At 41.8% G+C, this 19,056-nt stretch overlaps 1 protein-coding gene across 26 annotated transcripts in view; it reads right to left on the reverse strand.

Moving 5' to 3' along the window:
• Window positions 1-19,056, reverse strand: part of DOCK9 (dedicator of cytokinesis 9) — a 276,869-nt gene that overhangs the window by 40,040 nt on the left and 217,773 nt on the right. For 16 of the 26 annotated variants that reach the window (XM_059377669.1, XM_059377655.1, XM_059377650.1 and 13 more), the window contains 4 exons: window positions 16,225-16,291; window positions 14,695-14,742; window positions 11,994-12,130; window positions 4,148-4,263 (listed from right to left, as the gene is read on the reverse strand). In XM_059377669.1, coding sequence (XP_059233652.1) covers window positions 4,148-4,263; window positions 11,994-12,130; window positions 14,695-14,742; window positions 16,225-16,291 — 368 coding nt within the window. Of the gene's footprint in view, window positions 1-4,147; window positions 4,264-11,435; window positions 11,480-11,993; window positions 12,131-14,694; window positions 14,743-16,224; window positions 16,292-19,056 lie in introns of all 26 variants that reach the window. The other 10 variants (XM_059377675.1, XM_059377659.1, XM_059377672.1 and 7 more) reach the window with 2 other exon arrangements.

Consider the following 19,056-nt stretch of genomic DNA (forward strand, 5'->3'; position numbering starts at 1 on the left):
ATCCACTGCCTTCTGTAACCTTCTAATCAATTTTCTTCTCTCCCCCTCTCTGCTCTCTCTCTCTCTCACTTATTAAAAAGTTATATACACTAAATATAAAAAATACATAAAAATAAAATATATTTAAAAAATTCTGAACATTCAGAAAGGTTCATGGCAGGAGAAGGAAGAAGCAAAAACAAAACCACCCTTCACTTCACTCAGAAGTCAACACGGTAACACCAGAGTGTATCTCATTTCTACTTTTTTATCCCTGTAGACCTGTAGTGAGGATAGGAAAATTTTATTCGGAGAAGTAAATGAGACAGAACAATATGAAAGGCACAGCTTCTCTCTAGCAACAAGGTGGAGAATAGGTTAAAAATCCAACTCAGAAGTGTCTGATGTGCAGGCAGGTTTGATTGTTGTAACATATTCTCCTGAGGGAAATGAGCCTTTCAGAGAATGAAGACACAACATCAGTAATTTTTAAAGATCTAGGAATAGGATAACAATGAACTTAAATCCTGGGCACCAAAATGAGATGTCTAGAACTGTGTTATTTAAGACAGATCTACCTCTCCTGGGCAGAAGGCATTTAGTTTCACTTGGACATCGCTTCAAGAATCCACCTTAGTGAAGGGCTGTTTCAGCTGCAAATGCTTACCAGTCACTAAGGTAACTCATTTCATGTGTCTTTGCAGGCCAGGCTCATGGTCTGCATGAGCACAAACTCCCTAGAAGAACCCAATTATCCAAGTGCTTTTCTCTGTCACGTACGGATTCTCACCATTACGTACAGATTCTCACCATCACGTACGGATTCTCACCATCACGTACAGATTCTCACCAGGCAGCTCAATCAAGAAAAAGCACAAGGTGGGATTGCTAAAAATACATTCTCAGGTTAAACGTGTAAACACATTAAAAAAGATGATCAACTACACAAAGGCCAGGGTTGACTTGGGATTGTGTTAATCAGGCATTATAGAACACCCAGAACCATATTTTTCTGCATATAACTACCTTGGTTTATAAAACACACCCTTTTATGCATTAAATGTGAGAACATATGCGAAAGCATCCAGCATGAGACCAGCGTTGGGGAAGTGCTTGGTAATATTCTCTTTTTTTCTGTACGGGATCGTCCAACTACCTTGACGCCCCTCAGCTCATCTCTTCTCTCTGTCCGTCCCCTCCTCCTCTGTCCCACCTCCCCACCACACCTGGCTCAGTGGATGGACAACAAGGGCTGTAGCAGGCCAGGTGTGCAGTGATCTTGGGCAAATTTTCTGCCCTGTCTTGGCCTCAGTCTCCTCATCTGTAAAATGGGGTACAAGAATATCCACCAGTCCAGGCTGTTGTGAAGATTAGTGCTTGAGGCATGGAAGGCACTGAAATCTTTTGAAACATTTTCTCTCATTAAAAATATGTTTTCTTGGCTACCTTTGGCAATTTACTAGATGTAGTCAACTCAGAGACTTGATCACGATGGGGCTTTTATCCGTGGAAGGTGATTTTTCTCGAATTATGTCCACTAATTCAATGTAAAAGTTTAAATTTTCTGATATGCTCCAAATGATGCCTCAGCTGAGCAAATGATTTGCAGAAGAAGATCCAAGTGGCTGCTGTTCCAGGGCCCCTCATGAACCTGTAATCTAGGCCAGGTAAGCCTACCTCTGGGCGTGACATCTGTTCCACTGTAACGCCCGCCCCTCTTCCCACTTCTGCATGGGGGCGCTGGGCTTTACATGCTTTAGCTCACAGGCATATACACTTTGACAGAGGATCACCTCAGCACTCAAGCTCCACCTTCCCCCTGGGTCTCAGGAGTTAGACCCTTTCTTACAGGACCAGGAAGGCATGAACACAGGGTAGATGTCTTTGGGTACTTCGTATCTGTCCATCATACAGCAGGCATAATCACCATGTTCTAGAGAAGGGCATCAGGGTTTCCAGATGTCAAGCAGACCCACCCGAGGCTTAGAATCTGGCCCCCGGTGGAGCTGGGAAGTAAAGTCTCATCTACATCAGGAAAGTGGCAGATTCTTTCAAAGGTCATCTTTAAACTTCCAATAGCCCTGACCACAGGAGGCAGATCCTACTTTTTCTAATCTTCAAATGAGAAATCTTGGGTCCAGAGACATGAAGCAATCTCCTCAAAGGCCTTCAAGACAATAAATGTCACAAATCAGGGAACATCAGGTGTTGTTTCTCAAGAGAGAGAGCCTGTAGGGTGGCCAGACACGGGGGACCTGGGAACCTTGATGAACAGATTGCTTCTTTAATACGAAGCAAGCGTTTTTCAGGAGGCTAAGTGAGAATCGTAGGTTATACAGTAAAGAGACTGTCAATATTCTCACAGACCCGACAGACTACATCTGTGGTGCACCTGTCCTCACGCCTGGCCAGTGTGCCAGGCTCCACCTGCCGTGTAGCAGAAGGGTCTCAGGGGCACAAGCATGGTGGAGTGAAGCAGAAGACAGAACTTACAGATTCTGTAAGTTTCTGTTCTGAACTGTTCTGTTCTTATAGAACTGAACAGTTTTGATCTGAACTTACAGATTCTCAGCTGGCAGTGATAAATGTACACACAGCAGTCACATTTAAAAAGTCATTGCCGAGGGGCACGTGGGTGGCTCAGTGGGTTAAAGCCTCTTCCTTCGGCTCAGGTCATGATCCCAGCGTCCTGGGATCGAACACCGCATTGGGCTCTCTGCTCAGCAGGGAGCTTGCTTCCTCCTCTCTATGCCTGCCTCTCTGCCTACTTGTGATCTCTGTCTGTCAAATAAATAAATATATAAAATCTTTAAAAAAAAAAATGTCATTGCCGAGGGGCACCTGGGTGGCTGGGTTAAGTCTCTGCCTTTGGCTACGGATCATGATATCAGGGTCCTGGGATAGAGCCCTGCCTTGGGCTTTCTGCCCAGCAGGGAGCCTGCTTACCCCCACTCTCTCTGCCTGCCTCTCTGCCTACTTGTGATCTCTCTGTGTCAAATAAATAAATAAAATCTAAAATAATGTCACGCGGAAAAGAAAATGGAAAGAGGTTCCAGACATGGTTCTGGTTTTCAAGCCATGGCTTTCAGGTCACCCCCAGACTTTCTGCATTAGCCAGGCTGGGTCAGGGCCTAAGAATGTGTACTTCGAACAAGCTCCCTGGGTCTGCAGCCGAGGCCGGCCAGGGGACTGCGCTCTGAGAGCCACGAAAGTGGAGGCCTCCCACTCATTTGGTTAGGGTCTGTGTTTCATCTCTTCAATGGGTTCCCAGTAATGAGATTTCATGGGGACATGAGTAGCATGACTGCTGAGAAGAATAAAGGTAGAGTATATAATCAGGTGACATGATATCAGGGTAACTTATTTCTATCCAAAATTAAAAAAAAAAAAATGCACCTTATGAGAATCAAAGATAAGTAAAGCAGAAAATGACTTTGGTTATCTTTTCCAAATACCCTGGAAACAAACACACTGTTTCAATAATCATCATGTATCAACTCTAATTCAATTTCCTTCTTCCATGCTGGAAATGGAAGCAATCAATTAGCAAGCCTGAGAAGTGTTAGGTCCCTAGAATAAAGTGAATGCCTTATGAGACCATTTCCACCTACTTGAATATTACTTGCTGAAACCTAAAAATAAGACCAAAACAATCTTTTCTTTTCTATCCTTGAAATGCTTCTATCACTGAAGTTACTAACAGGTATTTTTAAAATTGTAAGAGGTGAATGTGTTTGTAGTTACTGCTTTTCTACATATAAGTAACTAATTTTAACTGCTGCTACATTTGGATATTCTCAGATAGTCGAGGCAGAAATGTCTGATGAGGTTCCCATTATGAATCAGCCTCGAGGGCATAGCAAACCATATTCTCCAGGGGGATGCTTTCCTCTGGCCGAGAGGCAAAGGCAACCACCTCCTGGGACTGTTTCCATCATTTGCAGCACACCCTGACCAGCTGAACTTTATTTTATTTCAAGGAATTCAAGTCATTAACCATGCGATGGTTTCATTAAGGAATTCTGAGGATGTGTGGTTTCTTTAGAGGGGCAAAAACAGTTGCTGAAATAAAAAAATACAACACAGGAAGTTCTTGCTGGTTCAACTAAACAAGCAGAATTAATTTAAAAGATAAAGCTCTGACCGGGCCCAGCTGTTCAGTACGAACCTTAAATGCCAGTGTAAACAGAGAGAGTGTGTCCAGGGCCGTGAGGCACACCTCGGTAGCGATGTTGGCTTCCAGCAGCGACTGGTGGAGAACGTCCGCATCCGAGTGGCCGTAGCCTGCATGGATTACAACATAAGGTTACTGGCCAGCGACCGCAGACGGAGAGGCTGGCGGCACAGTGTGGTTGCAGTCAACTTTTGATTATTTACGGAAGGCTTCCTCTGGGGTCTTGTTTCCCTTTTTCAGTGGTTGGGGGGTACATAATGAATAATGTGTCTGTTCAATTAGAACAATTCTGGAAGGGAAACAAGAGCAGCAAACGTTTACTGTGTCCAGGCTATGGGCCAACCGTAATTCTATGAACTTTCAGTGTTTTCGCTCATTTAATCCCACAGCAGCCCTATGAAGCATGTACATTCTGAAACCCTTTATGCAGAGAAGGAAACTGAGGCACAGAAAGGTTGGACAGCTTGTCTTAGGTCCCACAGCTAGTAAACAGCAGAACCAGGAAGGCACCTCGACGGGAGCCAATCCACTGAGCCACCGGACTGAGCTCTTAAGATGGGAGGAGCCGGCGAAGGAAGCAGAGATTTCCCAAGCTTCCCGCAGAGACAGAAGCAGCGGCCCAGCACTGGTTTTTTAAGAAAATGAGTCAGAGTCAGGCTGCCGGGCCCTGGTTCCAGCTCCGCCACTTGCTAGTTGTGTGACCTTGGGCAAGTTATTTGACCTCGTTATGCATCAGCTCCCTGATCTGTAGAATGGGGATAATAATAGTATCTGCCTCAAAGGGTTGTGGTGAGCATGCAATTGGTTAAGATCTGGGAAGTTCTTAGAATAGTGGCTGGCACGTGGTGGACGGCCGTGTAAATAGTGAATCGATAACGTAAAGATCTAAAGGATCAGCCAGAATAGTGAACGATAACCAAGAGTTGACTGCACTGCTAACAGTATTCTACTTGCTTTATCAAAAAGCACAAAAGCCAGTACATGTCTGAAAGGAACGTTTAAGAAAAGGAAAGGATGTGAAGAATCATAATTTAAATACAAGCTGATATCTTCTATATGTGGCTGTAAAAACCAATTTAGTATGGACATAAAGGTAGCTTGACATACAATTTGAGATATTAAATTATGAAATGATATGCATTAGCGGAAATACATGTAGGGATGCAGAGATGTTACAGTGCTGATCTAGAGGACGAAGAAAGATGGCAATATAATGAAACGTCATACAATGTCCTACTCCAAGGAGCAAACATAAATCAACACTTACTATGTAGATAATTTTCTTTATAATCCAAAGAGCAGGACATTTTCTATACAGATCAGGAAAATGAAGTAGAGAAAACCTAGAGGATTTTCTTGAGGCCAGTAATGGGGGGAAAAGAAACCCCAAAGAAACCCAGAAACTACACTCCAAATTCCTTATCCAGGTCACTGTGTCACAGTACATATTATTAGGACAAAATAACTTGCATGATGTTATTCTTACTTTGATAAATGTCAGAGTTACAAAGTGATTTTCAGAAGACTATGAAAGGTTTTCCAAGCTGCTGCATTGCTCTTAAAATAGGCTAAAAACACCATCACGTGCTTTCACCCAGTGTTGCTCTACAAAGGCAGTGCTGAAGGTTTCTGTCTGTGAACTGCATGATTTTCACACTGCAAGAGAGTCAGTGTGCCTTGAGAGGGGCTCTGTAACACCCAGCACCATGCTAGTTCTTTCTGTGTTTGCTTCTCTAGTAAGAGGTCTCCCCGAGACAGAGAGATGGATGCACCTTGGTACTAATTTCACTGCACTGCCATTGTAAGCCAGGGCATCCCCTTGTTCGGTATGGTTTGTTTGGTAAGATCAGAAATGGTGAAAGAGGAAAACAGATTGTTAATTATGGCTAAGTGATCACAAACCCGGGGCGGGGGAGTGTGGGGGAATATAGCACCTTTTATTAGACCAACCAAAATTATCGCAGGTCAAAAAGACCCTTTGGGGGCTGCTGAAGTTTTATGGTCAGGGGAAATCACATAAGGAACTTGTTTTGGTGATGATTTTAATATTTTTCTTGGCAAAGAACTGACGTTTTCTTTTTCTGGAAAGGTAATGTATGCAGGTGTGATCATTATAGACACAATTGCCTACACACTGAAGAATTTCCACACCATTTAATTTCAGCTGAAAGGTCTGGACCCATTCAGGACTGGAACTTGGCAATGTGTTGTTTTAAAAGACAGAATCAATGGCCACACTAATGAAGTTTTTATGTAATTATGTATATATGTATGGAAACATGACAATGACAAAATTTCTCCAAGCTCTTAGACTCTCTCTGAGTGTCGATGTTGTGTATCTCATTTCCTTAAGGATCACGGATTCATATAGAAATCTGTCTGCCTGTGTCTGAAACATCGAATAATCAAAGAAATGATCCATCTGAGCCACAACTGGCTATAATTTTGCATCTCCTTAAACTCCTGTCTCAAAAAAGTCAGCAATATTCCTGAGCCAGTGTTAGTAAAGTCCCCAAAAATAAAGGACAGTGTGGAGAGGTTGTCTAAGTGGTACAGACTGCATGGACAGTTCACCGAGGGATACTCCCATGGAAAAACTGCTTGTCTCAATGCCTGAAACTAAGCTGTGCATGAGGCAAGGATTTAGTCCTTGGTCGCCATGTTACAGGCCAACCCAGGAAAATGAAACTGACTTGGTACATCCAAAAAGGCATCTTAAGAGAAAATGCAATTTCTTCAAGTATCGGTCAGCAACTCTTTGAAGCTGATGAAGCAGATTCTCACCAGGGCAAGTAAGGAATGCTGTTAACCCTACTGATTTCCCCTACGGAACCGTGGTGCCTTGAGGCACAGGGCCCTCACAGACTACCTTCAGCTAGGCTGAGCAGAGAGAGGAGAAGGACTTCCTCGACGTGCCATCTTTGGCACATACATCATGGATTGCTTTGGTGTCGATGGGATTCACTGCTCACATGGACACAATTTTCATTCTGTTCTAACTCTGATAAATGATTTATTCTAAAATCCCCAAGTCTTCTAAACACACAAAGGCAAAGGAAGAGACTTTTTTAGCTAACGTCATCTGTTACGTTAGTCTTAATGAACCTTACTCTGTTTAATAAACTCCTGTTACTAGAACAGCTTGACTGAATAACGCCGACCACATCTGTAAACAGTCTCCCCCTCCCCACTGCCAGGCGGTTAGAGGGGATGTGGTGCGAGGGACAAAAACACTTGCCTTTTCCAAATGCCAGAGGACGTTTGGGCTTGAAGTCAGATACATATTCTAACAGGAGGCACTTTCTTTTCAACAGGTGCCTTTACCCTTATGTTTATTTTTCCCCCCCTCTGGCCCACATAATCTGAATCCAGAAAAATAATACATTTTGTGAGAAATGTAAATGCTACTGAATGATATGAAATCTTCTTGCTAAAAGAAGGCCCCAAACATGGAAGACCTAGTCCCCTAGATATATTAACTCACAGTCTGCAGCCTTTACTAACTACATATACTTTTGCAAACTATCAGACTGATCAACCTCTACGTTATTATCTATTTGTTCATCTCCATCCCACTTTTATTGTTAAAAATGTTTTCTTCACAAATGAGCGAAGAGTAGACAGTAGAATAAGGAATAATATTCCAAGGCAAAAATGATGTGATTTGCTTTCTGACCTCTGACTCATACAAAAACCCTAATATGCTCAAAAATGATTTGTGGAATGAGTCTATAATCTCAGAGTTTATACCTGAGGAAATGGTGATGCCATCTGCTTTCTCTTCTCTGAAGAAAACCTCAATCTAATAATGTTCAGCTGTGTCTGGAAATAGTCCCTCGTATGGGATATATAGCCCAGACTGTGGAAACAGCTGGTTTAAGCATGCATTGTAATTTAAAGTCCTTTTTAAGGTTATTAAGAATGTAAACATGTCCTGACTTTTTTTTTTTTTTTTAAGATTTTATTTATTTATTTGACAGAGATCACAAGTAGGCAGAGAGTGGGGGGAAGCAGGCTTCCTGCTGAGCAGAGAGCCTGATGTGGGGCTTGATCCCAGGACTCTGGGATCATGACCTGAGTTGAAGGCAGAGGTTTAACCCACTGAGCCACCCAGGCACCCCTAAACATTTCCTGACTTTAAAAAGGCATCGTGCCAGACTTTCTCAGTTCTGAAACCCCATCAATTGCAAGAAGTAACAATGACTGACTGTCATATTGAATGGAATATGCAAGGCACAGGTGTGAGGTAGCTCAGTTATAACTCCAGGTTATAGCCTGATAACGGAAATGCTAGGAAACATGCAAAAATGTATTTCTAAATCAAGGAAACCTGCTTCAGAGTAATAAAAAAAAAAAGTGACTTCACCAAACATTTCATTTACTGTCTTGAGTATATACTTTTAAAGCATCTAAGTCGATTTTTTACCCATTTTAAGAGATATATTGTCATGCTTAAAACCTGCAAAACGTAATCTTACTTCAAAGAATACATGTGTTCTCTGCGTTTTTCCTGTAAATTCAGTATTATACACAGTAAGGGAATTTAATGATCACTGATACTCATTGTCTTGCTTGCACTTCATAGATAGCAAAGAATTTCAGAATTAGATGTGGTCTTATAAACCATCTCATCTAACTCTTCACCTCCCAGTGTGACGTTTAAGAGACCTGAACAATATCCCCCGGGAGTCCTCAACCAGTCTGTTTCCACACCTCCAACTCCCAGTGCCCACAGCAGCTAATGGGCAATTCAGTTAGAAAACGCTTTTCCATAATGACCTGAAATCGCATTCTCTGCAACTTAATCGAGTGACCTTGAACTCTCTCTTAAACCAAATGCAGGTTTTCTTTAAGTGTTTCTACCTCTTGTCTGGCTTTGCGCCCTACCGTACCAGCAGGAAATAGGAATTATCATGCAAATGAATTTAATATATTCCTAGAGCAATATATAACAGCAAAGTAAATGCAAAATGTTATCTTATGTGTTCTGCACACGCATCACTTACTTACAAACATGTCTGACTTAGCTTCCCTCCCAACAGCATGGTTTATGTAAAATATTCTACAGGTAGCTCTCACTTTCAATTTTCCATTTGACACAAATAGCTTCTGTTGATACACAACAGGATGCACTTTACAATAAAAAGGTCAATGTCTTAATGTTGTAAACATTTACTTTTCACGTACCTGAGTAATGACCCAAACATAATGAACCTCTATCTTCTGAGTGTTTTTGAATAGTGAAGGCTATTTGGACACAGTGGAACTTATCATTTTCATTATTTCCTATCAAAATCCAAGAGTAAAAATAAGACCCCACCATGGTTACATGTAAGGTGCACATGGTGTCTTTTCCCATGTCCTACTAATGGGGGGCTTAAAACTTGGACGCCACTGGATTAAATTTCTGGCAGTCCTCTGCTGCCCCCAGGTGGTCAAACTGAGGCCTGACAAAGCCTTTCCTCTGAAACTAAAAACAAAAAATGTAGGTGGTATTTATAGGGAGGGGGCCCTCTTCCTATTTTTTTTCTTTTCTAAAATAAATTCTCAAATAAATGTTAGACTCCGGCATTGCAAACTTCTCACATGCTGGATTTATGTCATATTGGTTGGTCCAACAGAAGGTACTGTATTCATTGTTAAAGAGGACTTTTTTAAGAAAGACATATATGACTACAAATTTCCCATAAAATATCTCGGTACTGGTGTAAAGAAATCACATATGTATACATACATATATATGCTCACACATATACACATGTATACATACAGTATGTCCTGCCTTCTCTGTGGCTTCTGGGCACACGGACAATCTGGAGCTCAAAAAGGCTGAAGCCCCCCAGATACATCATCAGACTTATAAATGGAGACCGAGTTCCAGGAGAAGATGCAAGGACTGTGAGACACCAGAACCAATTTGGGATGAGCAGACAGGAGGCTAAAAGAAATCAGCTACACACTGTTTCTCGAGAAGGCAGAAGGAGAAACGCTGATTGAGGATGGTGTCACTGAAAACTGACTAGAGCAAAAACTCCAGGAGGAAAGAGGAGAGAGGCAGGAAGGATGGGCTCTCTGTGGGTAGCCGGAAGAGAGAATGGGAGTCAACCATGTTCACAATATGCTGCTTGGCTGCAAAACATAGCCAGCTGCCTCTCTCCTCCAGTTCAAGCCACCATTGCAAAATCTGTTTGCAGCGGGAGGAGCGGCTGTCTGTCTTGGTAGGTTAAGGCTATACACTCATGTGTTGATCACTCATTTTACTTTTGTTTATTTTCTGTTTCCTACATGATTATCTTTGGAGTGGGGGACTCAGTCTACTGATTTTTTTTTAAGTGCTTTAAAGTTTAGGTATTTATTCTAACTGACGGAGAGGTAATGCCTGTGTTATAAACTGTCTGGGCAGGGGCCGTGTGGCAAGTCCTGCAGAACCATGAGAATTTAATTTCTGTTTGCTTAATAGGAAATGAAAACTAAAAACACCAAAACTTCTTTTGTTTGTGTCAACCCCTTGCCTGCAGAGCTAGAAAAAGCCCTAATAGACAAGATGTGGAAAAATCCAGTATTGGAGCCTGAGATGTGTCATGAACATCCATTCGTGTGTGGCAGGCAAATGTCATACTGATCTAAATTAAGCTTAGAATTTTATAAAGAGGGTCTATACCCATTAGGTTGAACTTTGGGGTGGAAGAGTAGGCAGCTGCTGTATTTTGATGCCTCAGCCTTCTTACTCTGAACTATTACCATTTTAAAGCATTTGGGAATATTGTCTTTACTCCCAGCCTATTTAAAGAAAGAGGTAGGAAGATCACAGTGAGTGGAATTCTTATGATTAGAAATGATGGAAGATATTAATAGCTATACATTAAAGGCATTACTTGGCATGAGAACAAGTAATTGTATATGTAAAACAGTAACTAGCTATGTTATGCTTGGAGAAAAGATGAAACAATTCAGAGAACACAACACTAACAGAAATGGTATCTATTATAAATGACGGCATTAATTTTTAAAATGCTGCATGGCTGATGTCTTTTAGGTTTCCTGCTTTGAGAAAACTTTTAAGGAGATGTAACACTTAAGTTTCTAGAAACAGTACATGATGTCATGTCTCCTCTGGTGATATGAAAAAAGTAAATTAAAAATATGCTCCTACTTTTTGGTAGGTAGAATCTCTACTGTGAAGTTAGAAAGCCCCAAAGTTAGGAAGGCAAGATGAACAAAAAGGTCTCGGCTTGCAAGTGAAGCGGCCTCATAAGCAGACTTCAACCTGATTAAATCTTACCATTGTCTACAGAAATTCCAAGCACACTTGATATCTTTCTCACACTGAAAACACAGAAAAAGTCACTTTGTTATTGGCTTTTCCACACCCTCACAAATTGATTCATGGGCTTTATGTTTTCACAGCAGTTTAAGGAGTAACATACATTCAAAGCTAGAATGTCAGAATGTGGACACTTGATCAATTACATGCATGGCCTCGGAAGAACGAAAGGAACCTGTCCCAGATGTCCCAAGGACTTGCGCATGGAAAATCCAAATATTCAATTAAAGATATCAGAGAATGTTTGGCTGTCAAAATGTTTACGTTAAAAATACTGAAGGGAGGGGGTTGGGACAAAGGGTCCAGGCTTTTAGGTCTGGTGCCGTAGCTGACCATGTTCCACATTGTGTCACTCTCCTCCAAAGAAGGGAATTTCGCCATGAGCTCTTCATCCCACTTGCTCTGAGCTGGAAGAAAAGTCAGGTTGGTGATGTGGTGTGGTGCGGCCTGGGGCTCTCCCCTCTGAGATGTCACATGAGATGGCTGGCTGTTACGATGGTATGTCATGGGACTTACTGTGGTTAAAAGTGAGAGAGTTATCCAGGCTGCCCAGCTGCTGCAATCTGGCATGCATCATTCCTGTTCTGTTACGGGAAACAGGCAATGTCTGAGATTTTCGATCATGAACTATGGGTCCCAACCCCTCCTGGTTCCTGCAACATGAGTGAAATGGGATAGAAGCAAAAGTTAGACTTGTTACACCGCAGCGAGACGAGCAGGGTTAGTGAGGCCAGGACACAGCACAAGGGGACCGGCCACACGCCAACCAGAGCAGCGTGGCCTGAGACGCACACACAGGCGGCAGTTCTTAACTGAGTTCATAGCAAAGCACCTGATGATGAAGAAGCAAAAAGCAAGCTAAAGCAGGGAACTTTTCAGTTTTGGAATGTACTTTAGAGATGCTGCTTTTTAAAAAGTCAGAGCATCAGTCCGACGTGGCGCTAAAGGTTAGCGTTCGGAAACTGCTAAACACCATGAATATTTTCAGATTATACATGTTATTAAAGAGCAAAAAAAAAATTTTTTTTTTAAAGAAAACAATGCATTGGAAGAAACAGAGAACAAACATGCAATGAGAGGGATTATATGAGGCGGTTTTAACACCTTTATTCTTACCCAGGCAGGAAGGAGAGCCACACACTTTGTTAAACTTGTCAGCAGTCAAGTAAAGAAAATAGAAAAGTGATCTGGGTTAGCAATCATACAGCTAACTTCCTACTGTGTACCATCACCAGAGCAGATGAAAAATGAGACCCGTGCTGGAATGACACCTGTTCCCGGCCTGTAGCCAACCGTCTCCCTCATTGTGTTATTGTGTGGAGGAGAACAGGAGTTCTAGAACATGCATGGACTGTCATCGGGCAACATGCTGCTGGGTGATTTCAGAGGGACACAATGAGAAGACGCAGTATTCCTCAGCCGGGACTGCCACGGAGGGCACACACCGACAGCGTTCAGACTCCGCTCAGGATCTTTGTCACATGGAGCAGAAACCACAGGAATTTTCTATGAAGCAGGGCACATCTTTCCACAACACACCTAACAAGCAACACCACCTTCCACGCCCGCATTCCTATGCCCATCCGTTTTTAGGATAGCCCAAGAAAGCACACTTTTACATGCAAATATATACAGGGTGCTTATAAAGTCGGAAGATTTTTTTTAAATTAAATTTATAGCCATTAAGAAAAAAAATAAGTTCACAGTTAGACAAGACCCAATTCTAAAATATTTTGTTGGGCAGAAACCTTCAGCTTCCCACAGGCACCATGTTCAGCTCTGCGGCACGTCACCCTAATTTGCACAACGCTCTCCAAATGCCAACTTGTGCTGTGGGTGACAGTTACCGTGAGAAGGCTGGGAAGCTTGCCGGTCACAGTGTCTTCCGGTTACAATATACCACATCCCCAGGTCCATGGGGCAGAGTCAAAGGGAGTAAAGTCCGATTGCAAGGTGCTACTGTATAAGGTCACCTTGTATATACTTGCATTTGGTACTCAAAAGTGCAAATGTTATAATTGACTGTTACGATAAAAAATAACAGTTAAAATGAGAGAACTTCAAGTGCCACCGCGTTTCAGTTAAAAATAAATACGAATAGGATGAAAGTGTAAAATGCTCTCTCTAAATTTACTCTTTAAAAAAAAAAACCCACAAATTCTTATTGAACATAAAACATAATTCTGCAAATGTCTCAAATATCCCAAGAAAAGAACAATGTTAACATAAAAAGTAAAAATCTCCACATTCAAATAATCTTAAAAATCTCTCTCCTGTTTCATTGCTGTGAAACAGAATTATAGAGAAAAAACTCAATCACTACCGAATTTTAAAGTTGTCCTAAAATATAAATGTGTTTACTTATAAGCAAACAATCACAATGGAAAAATAGGATACTTAGACCAACCCTGTAAATACATTATCACGGGACACACAACACGGACAAAACAGATACCGACGCGCTGAGCAGCCGCAGAGCAGGCAACGTGGTAAGGACAAGACGTGCTCTGAAGAAATGCCTCCAGGAAAGAGAGGCTTGGGTGCCCCTCGCAATGAGGTTCCGGCTCCCCTCGAACTCAGCATGGATCTGAGAGTATGGTGTGGGGCAGGGCCGTGAAGATGTATGAAACTCAATCGAGAGTTCTGGTCAGATAAGAGCAGGGCATGGACAGCTTATGTGGACTGAGGAGAAAAGGCTCCGTTGCAGAGACGGTTTTTAAGGAAATTTGAACAAATCTGAGATGAACTGAGAGCCTTCCTTCATGAAGAAGCAACGAAAAATGGTTATGTGAGAAATTATTATCTTTGTAGCTGGGAGAAGGAATGGTAAAAAGTGACCTCTGAAAGTCAAACAGGGGAAGCAAAACCACTGGAGGAGGAGAAAGAGCGAGAAGACACACCTGGGGGAGCTGGGAGAAGAAAGAGAAAGGGGACGGGAAGGAACAGAACACGGGGGTGTATTTGGAAGGAAGCACACCAGTGAAGCAGCAGGCCACGGAGGGAAATCCTTCCAAGAGATATGCAAGAGGCAAAATGAGACAGAAGGAGTGTGGGAATGCAGGCGAAAGATGCCACCAGATTTGACGGTAGCAGTCCAAAGACATCGCGGCTGTTTATGAGAATTCCAACTGCCAATCATCACGGATGACAATTTCCACACATTCAGAGCCAAGTAATACAGAGAATGATACACATTCGAGCCAAACCCCCACAGTACCTGGCTATATATCGCTTCCCCATGTACTGGAACTGGTGTAAGCAGACTCTGCAGACAGGATGGAAGGTTATTAGGGAAACAGGAAAAGACAATGGTTTCCAATACATTGCTTTATTTCAACCCATCAGCAACAACACATTCAATAAACCTTACATCTACCAGTAGCCTCTTACTTCTGGTATTCAGAAATTCTTGGGAGGGTCTTTCTCACCCAGAGAAAATCACTAACCTAGAGGGGAGGTACCATGCTGGGCTGTCGGTACTGTGCTGGGCGGTGAAGCCACTGGGGAGGCCTGGGACAAACAGGACTGCCCCCGACTCCGTCTGTCTCAGCACAGGCACGGGGGAAGGCACAGGACTGGGGCACTCTCCCAGCTGCTGATCTGTCCTCATTCAATCCCGGCAAGGAGCTCCCTCTTTTGGCTTTTCTAAAGGGACTGGTCCCTTACAGACATCAAATGTCTGATTTTTGGGTTGGTTTTAATATACACACAATGTTGATTTTTTTAAAAATCATGTATTTAATAAGAAGTTGTTACAATAACGTCCAGTAAGTTCTTCTGGTGCGGAATCTCATCAATCTCTCCCACTTGTAACTTAGCAGAGAGAACAACCATGACTAGGAACCAAGACCGTAATTCAAAATGCAAAAAGCTTCGATTACAGGTTTTCGCCCGAGTTTAGGAAAATATATTTGGCAGCAAAATCATGACCCCAATTACCAGAAATAAAGCTATTTACAGTTATAATTTATCCAGTTGTTATGAACAATCATAGTACTGTGGAAACAATAATGTGTTTGATTGTGGGGGGTCTAAGACCTTGCTGGGATGTTACAGAATATATTCTCTATGTAAATTTTCTAAAAATCTAAAAAATTTTGGATGTGGAAAATCATTTGGCCCCAGTGATTTTTTTTTTTTTTAAATCTCCACGGTGGAGCCCAATGCAGGGCTTGAACTCATAACCCTGAGATCAAGACCTGAGCTGAGATCAAGAGTTGGATGCTTAACTGACTGAGCCACCCAGGGGATTGTGGATTTGTGGTAGGTTTTTGTTGTTGTTGTTGTTTGTTCTTTTTTTTTTTTTTTTAAAGCAAAGAGCTTAAAGGAATGATTGAAGAGTTAAAAGAAGGTAATATAGATAAAATTTAAGATTTCACTTAAATTTAAAAATTATAGCTATTTTCGTCTCAATATTTACATCTGCTTAAGCTACATTAGACTCACCTTTGAAACATAGCATTCACCCAATTCAGTTAATCAATTGTGTCCTTTTATTCAGATAGTTTGTACACATAAGCAGTTAGCTCTCATCTCTAACAACCACATATCTAATAATTTAGGGTTGGTCACTGGCCACTGAGTCATGTGCTCCCAAGAGCAAGTGTTGGGGTCAGGTCCAGGAGAAAGAGCTTAAAAACGGTGGATGTGAATATACTACATTCCTAGTTCAACCCCATAGCATTGTTCACACCTCTTAATTAGCCAAGAAAAATCAAGAAGCAGAGAGCAAAGCAAAACTACTCACTCAGATATTGTAAAAAAATCCATAAGTTCAGACGTTGAAGCCTTGTTCCAATACGTAAACAAAGCATCTAGAAAGTAAACATTAATTTGGTCAGAATCATGATGTGCATTGTATATAGCAGGGGATGGGGAAAAGATTTTGGAGAATAAACCCTCAAACCCTTTTATAGCTGATCAAAGAACCAACTACAGTGACCAGTCTTTATTGGTAACAGACACAATGTGCATATTCAATTTCAAGAAGCTGCATTTGAACTTTAATTTCATCATGCATCACCTAACACTAGATAGTACAATTTTAACTTACATATAATGTGCCCTTAAGTGGCTCAGAGATTTCAAAGAATACAAGTAGGCAAATAATCTTAAGTTAGGCTTTCTCTCTGCCTCATACAGAATCATTCTCCAGGAAACAATCTGTTGAAAATTCTTGCATGTACCTAAGTCCTCTCTTCTTAACACACGCATGCAGAAATGGATGTGTACATACTGCACACACTGTTTTTCCTTTGAGTTTTATTTCAGTAATATAGCTTGCATCTCTTCCAATCTTCTCCAAGATGCCTGATACTCCTCTCCATGAATGCAGTATAACCGAGTTAGCCAGTCCCTTACTAACAGACATTTACTTGTTTTCCCCCTTAATGCTCTGCTCCATTAAATTATGCTTTGAAGACTATTCTTTTATAAGGATGTTTGCACACTTGTCCAACTACATCTATAGGACAAATATTCTCAGAAGTGAAACAGCCACGTCAAATGTTATGAACAGATATTGCCAAATAGTCTTCCAAACAGGCAATATATGCAACTTCCTGTTTCCCGGCGTGATGATGTGGTACCGTCTCCATGAGGAAGTCACATGCACATCTGCTCTGCATCAAGATGACTGGCCATATTTTCAGTAAAGGCAAATCCTACAAGTCCATTTACAGGAATCATTCTGTGTGTGTGACCCTTAACCTTTTAGAACTTGCCCAAGAGTGCTACTACCAGATAGTTAAACATTTTTGTGTTCTTATATTTTATACTGAGGTTGAAAAACCGGTGAAGAGATTTCTCTCAGGGAGAAATTCCACTGAATTCGGGGGCCTGAGGAGAATGAGAGCAGTCTGCAGCGATGCAGATAGCTTGTGAAGGTGCTCGGCCAGGGACTTTTCACTCCACGCTTGCCCAGAATGGTGAGGGGCAGGGGAAGCCATGAGCTCTACATGGAGAATCTGTTATGCGTGAGCACTGTGCTAGGTGGTCTCATGATTGCACACTTGTCATATCTTAATTGCCACCAGGATCAGAGACAGTGTTCTAATTTATAGATAAGCTAATAAAGGCTCAGAGAAGTCAAGCAGTTCTCCCCATCATCAGGCTAAAGAATCACGGTGGAATGGGGACTTCAATCAAGTACACCTGATTTTAAAAGCCACGTTTAGTTTATTAGACCAGTAACATGGGTGGGTCAGTGGGCTTCCATCTTTCAGGAATTCTGAGTTTAGATTCCAGAGGAACAGACTCGGGTTACTTGAGACTGACCATCCTCATGGGGTGAGCACCCAAGGAGCGAAAAGTGAGTATGAGAGGACCTCTACGGGCCAACCTGCAAACACCTGTGGTCACCCTAGCTCAAATCAGACAGAGCCAGCTGGCCAGCCAAGGAGCACTAAGCTGCCTTTCCTTGCTCGTGGCTATTGGCTGAGGCTGAGGTTACTGACCTGGGGGCATTGGGGGGGGGGGGGGGGCAACTAACCCCTATGGGGGGGGGGGGGGGGGGGGGGGGGAGACAACTAACCTCTATGAGAGACGGAGGGGCCCAAGCGGAGAAGGTGCTCCTTGAATGTGGGAAAAGGGAAAGAGTAGCTACACAGCTACACAGTTGACTTTGGTTGCTTGTCCCCTAAACTACTCTGAAGGCATTTTCTCTCCCACCCCATATCATACGCAAGAATCAAGTCCAAGTAGATACTAAGATTTAAATGTGAAAATTTGAATAATACTATTTTAAAGAGGATAAAGAAGAGTATCTTCATGACTCTGGGGATAGGTGAAGACTTTTTAAACCTGACACACACAAAAATTCAAATTATAAAAGGAAGGAAATTGATACTTTGAAGGTAATTTTTTTTTTTTTAAGAGAAGCTCTAAAACTGTTTTGAAGAGGTCACTGAATTTTTAAATCATGTGCATGGCCTTCCAAAGGGCTGCTTTTAAAGGATAACTTTAACTAGGATGCAAAATTTCTGGAATATTGGTCCTTAAAAAAGTAGTTATGTTCTAGTTATAGATCTTATTTATTATTTGAAACTTAAAATATTTTAAGGAAAACTTTCAGCAAAGGAAAAACAGAATTACAAAACTGGCTAAAACTCATCACCGTGATGTAAAGTTCAGAACTTTTGTCATTAAGGGCAGAATTTCAACTTTATAACCCTAATGCCTGAATAAGTGCCCAGTGCTTTGCTATTTGGTCATCATTCAAGGAAAATTATTTTGTTTGTTGTGTTTTTAAAAGCTACTTTAAAGTATCAAATTGACAGAATAAAAAAATAACCCAGTCCTGAAGCATTTTAGGGATAGGTATGTGGTTCCTACCATCTGGATACTAAGGTTTGGCTATTAATGCTGTAGAAATGGAAGCTTAATACAAAAGAAACATTCTTCTCAGGCAGATATGGAAGCTTAATATAAAAAAAAATTATTCTCAGGCAGAAATGCCTTCCACTGGATGTTTAAGGCCCATACTGACTGCCACTACACAAAGGCAGCACGAGAGGCCTTCAGCATTTTGTTTTCAGAAGACTTTGCCTTGACTCAATACACTTCACAGGACACTTTCTGA

The sequence above is a fragment of the Mustela nigripes genome, chromosome 15, assembly GCF_022355385.1.
Source record: "Mustela nigripes isolate SB6536 chromosome 15, MUSNIG.SB6536, whole genome shotgun sequence".
Classification (NCBI taxonomy): domain Eukaryota; kingdom Metazoa; phylum Chordata; class Mammalia; order Carnivora; family Mustelidae; genus Mustela; species Mustela nigripes.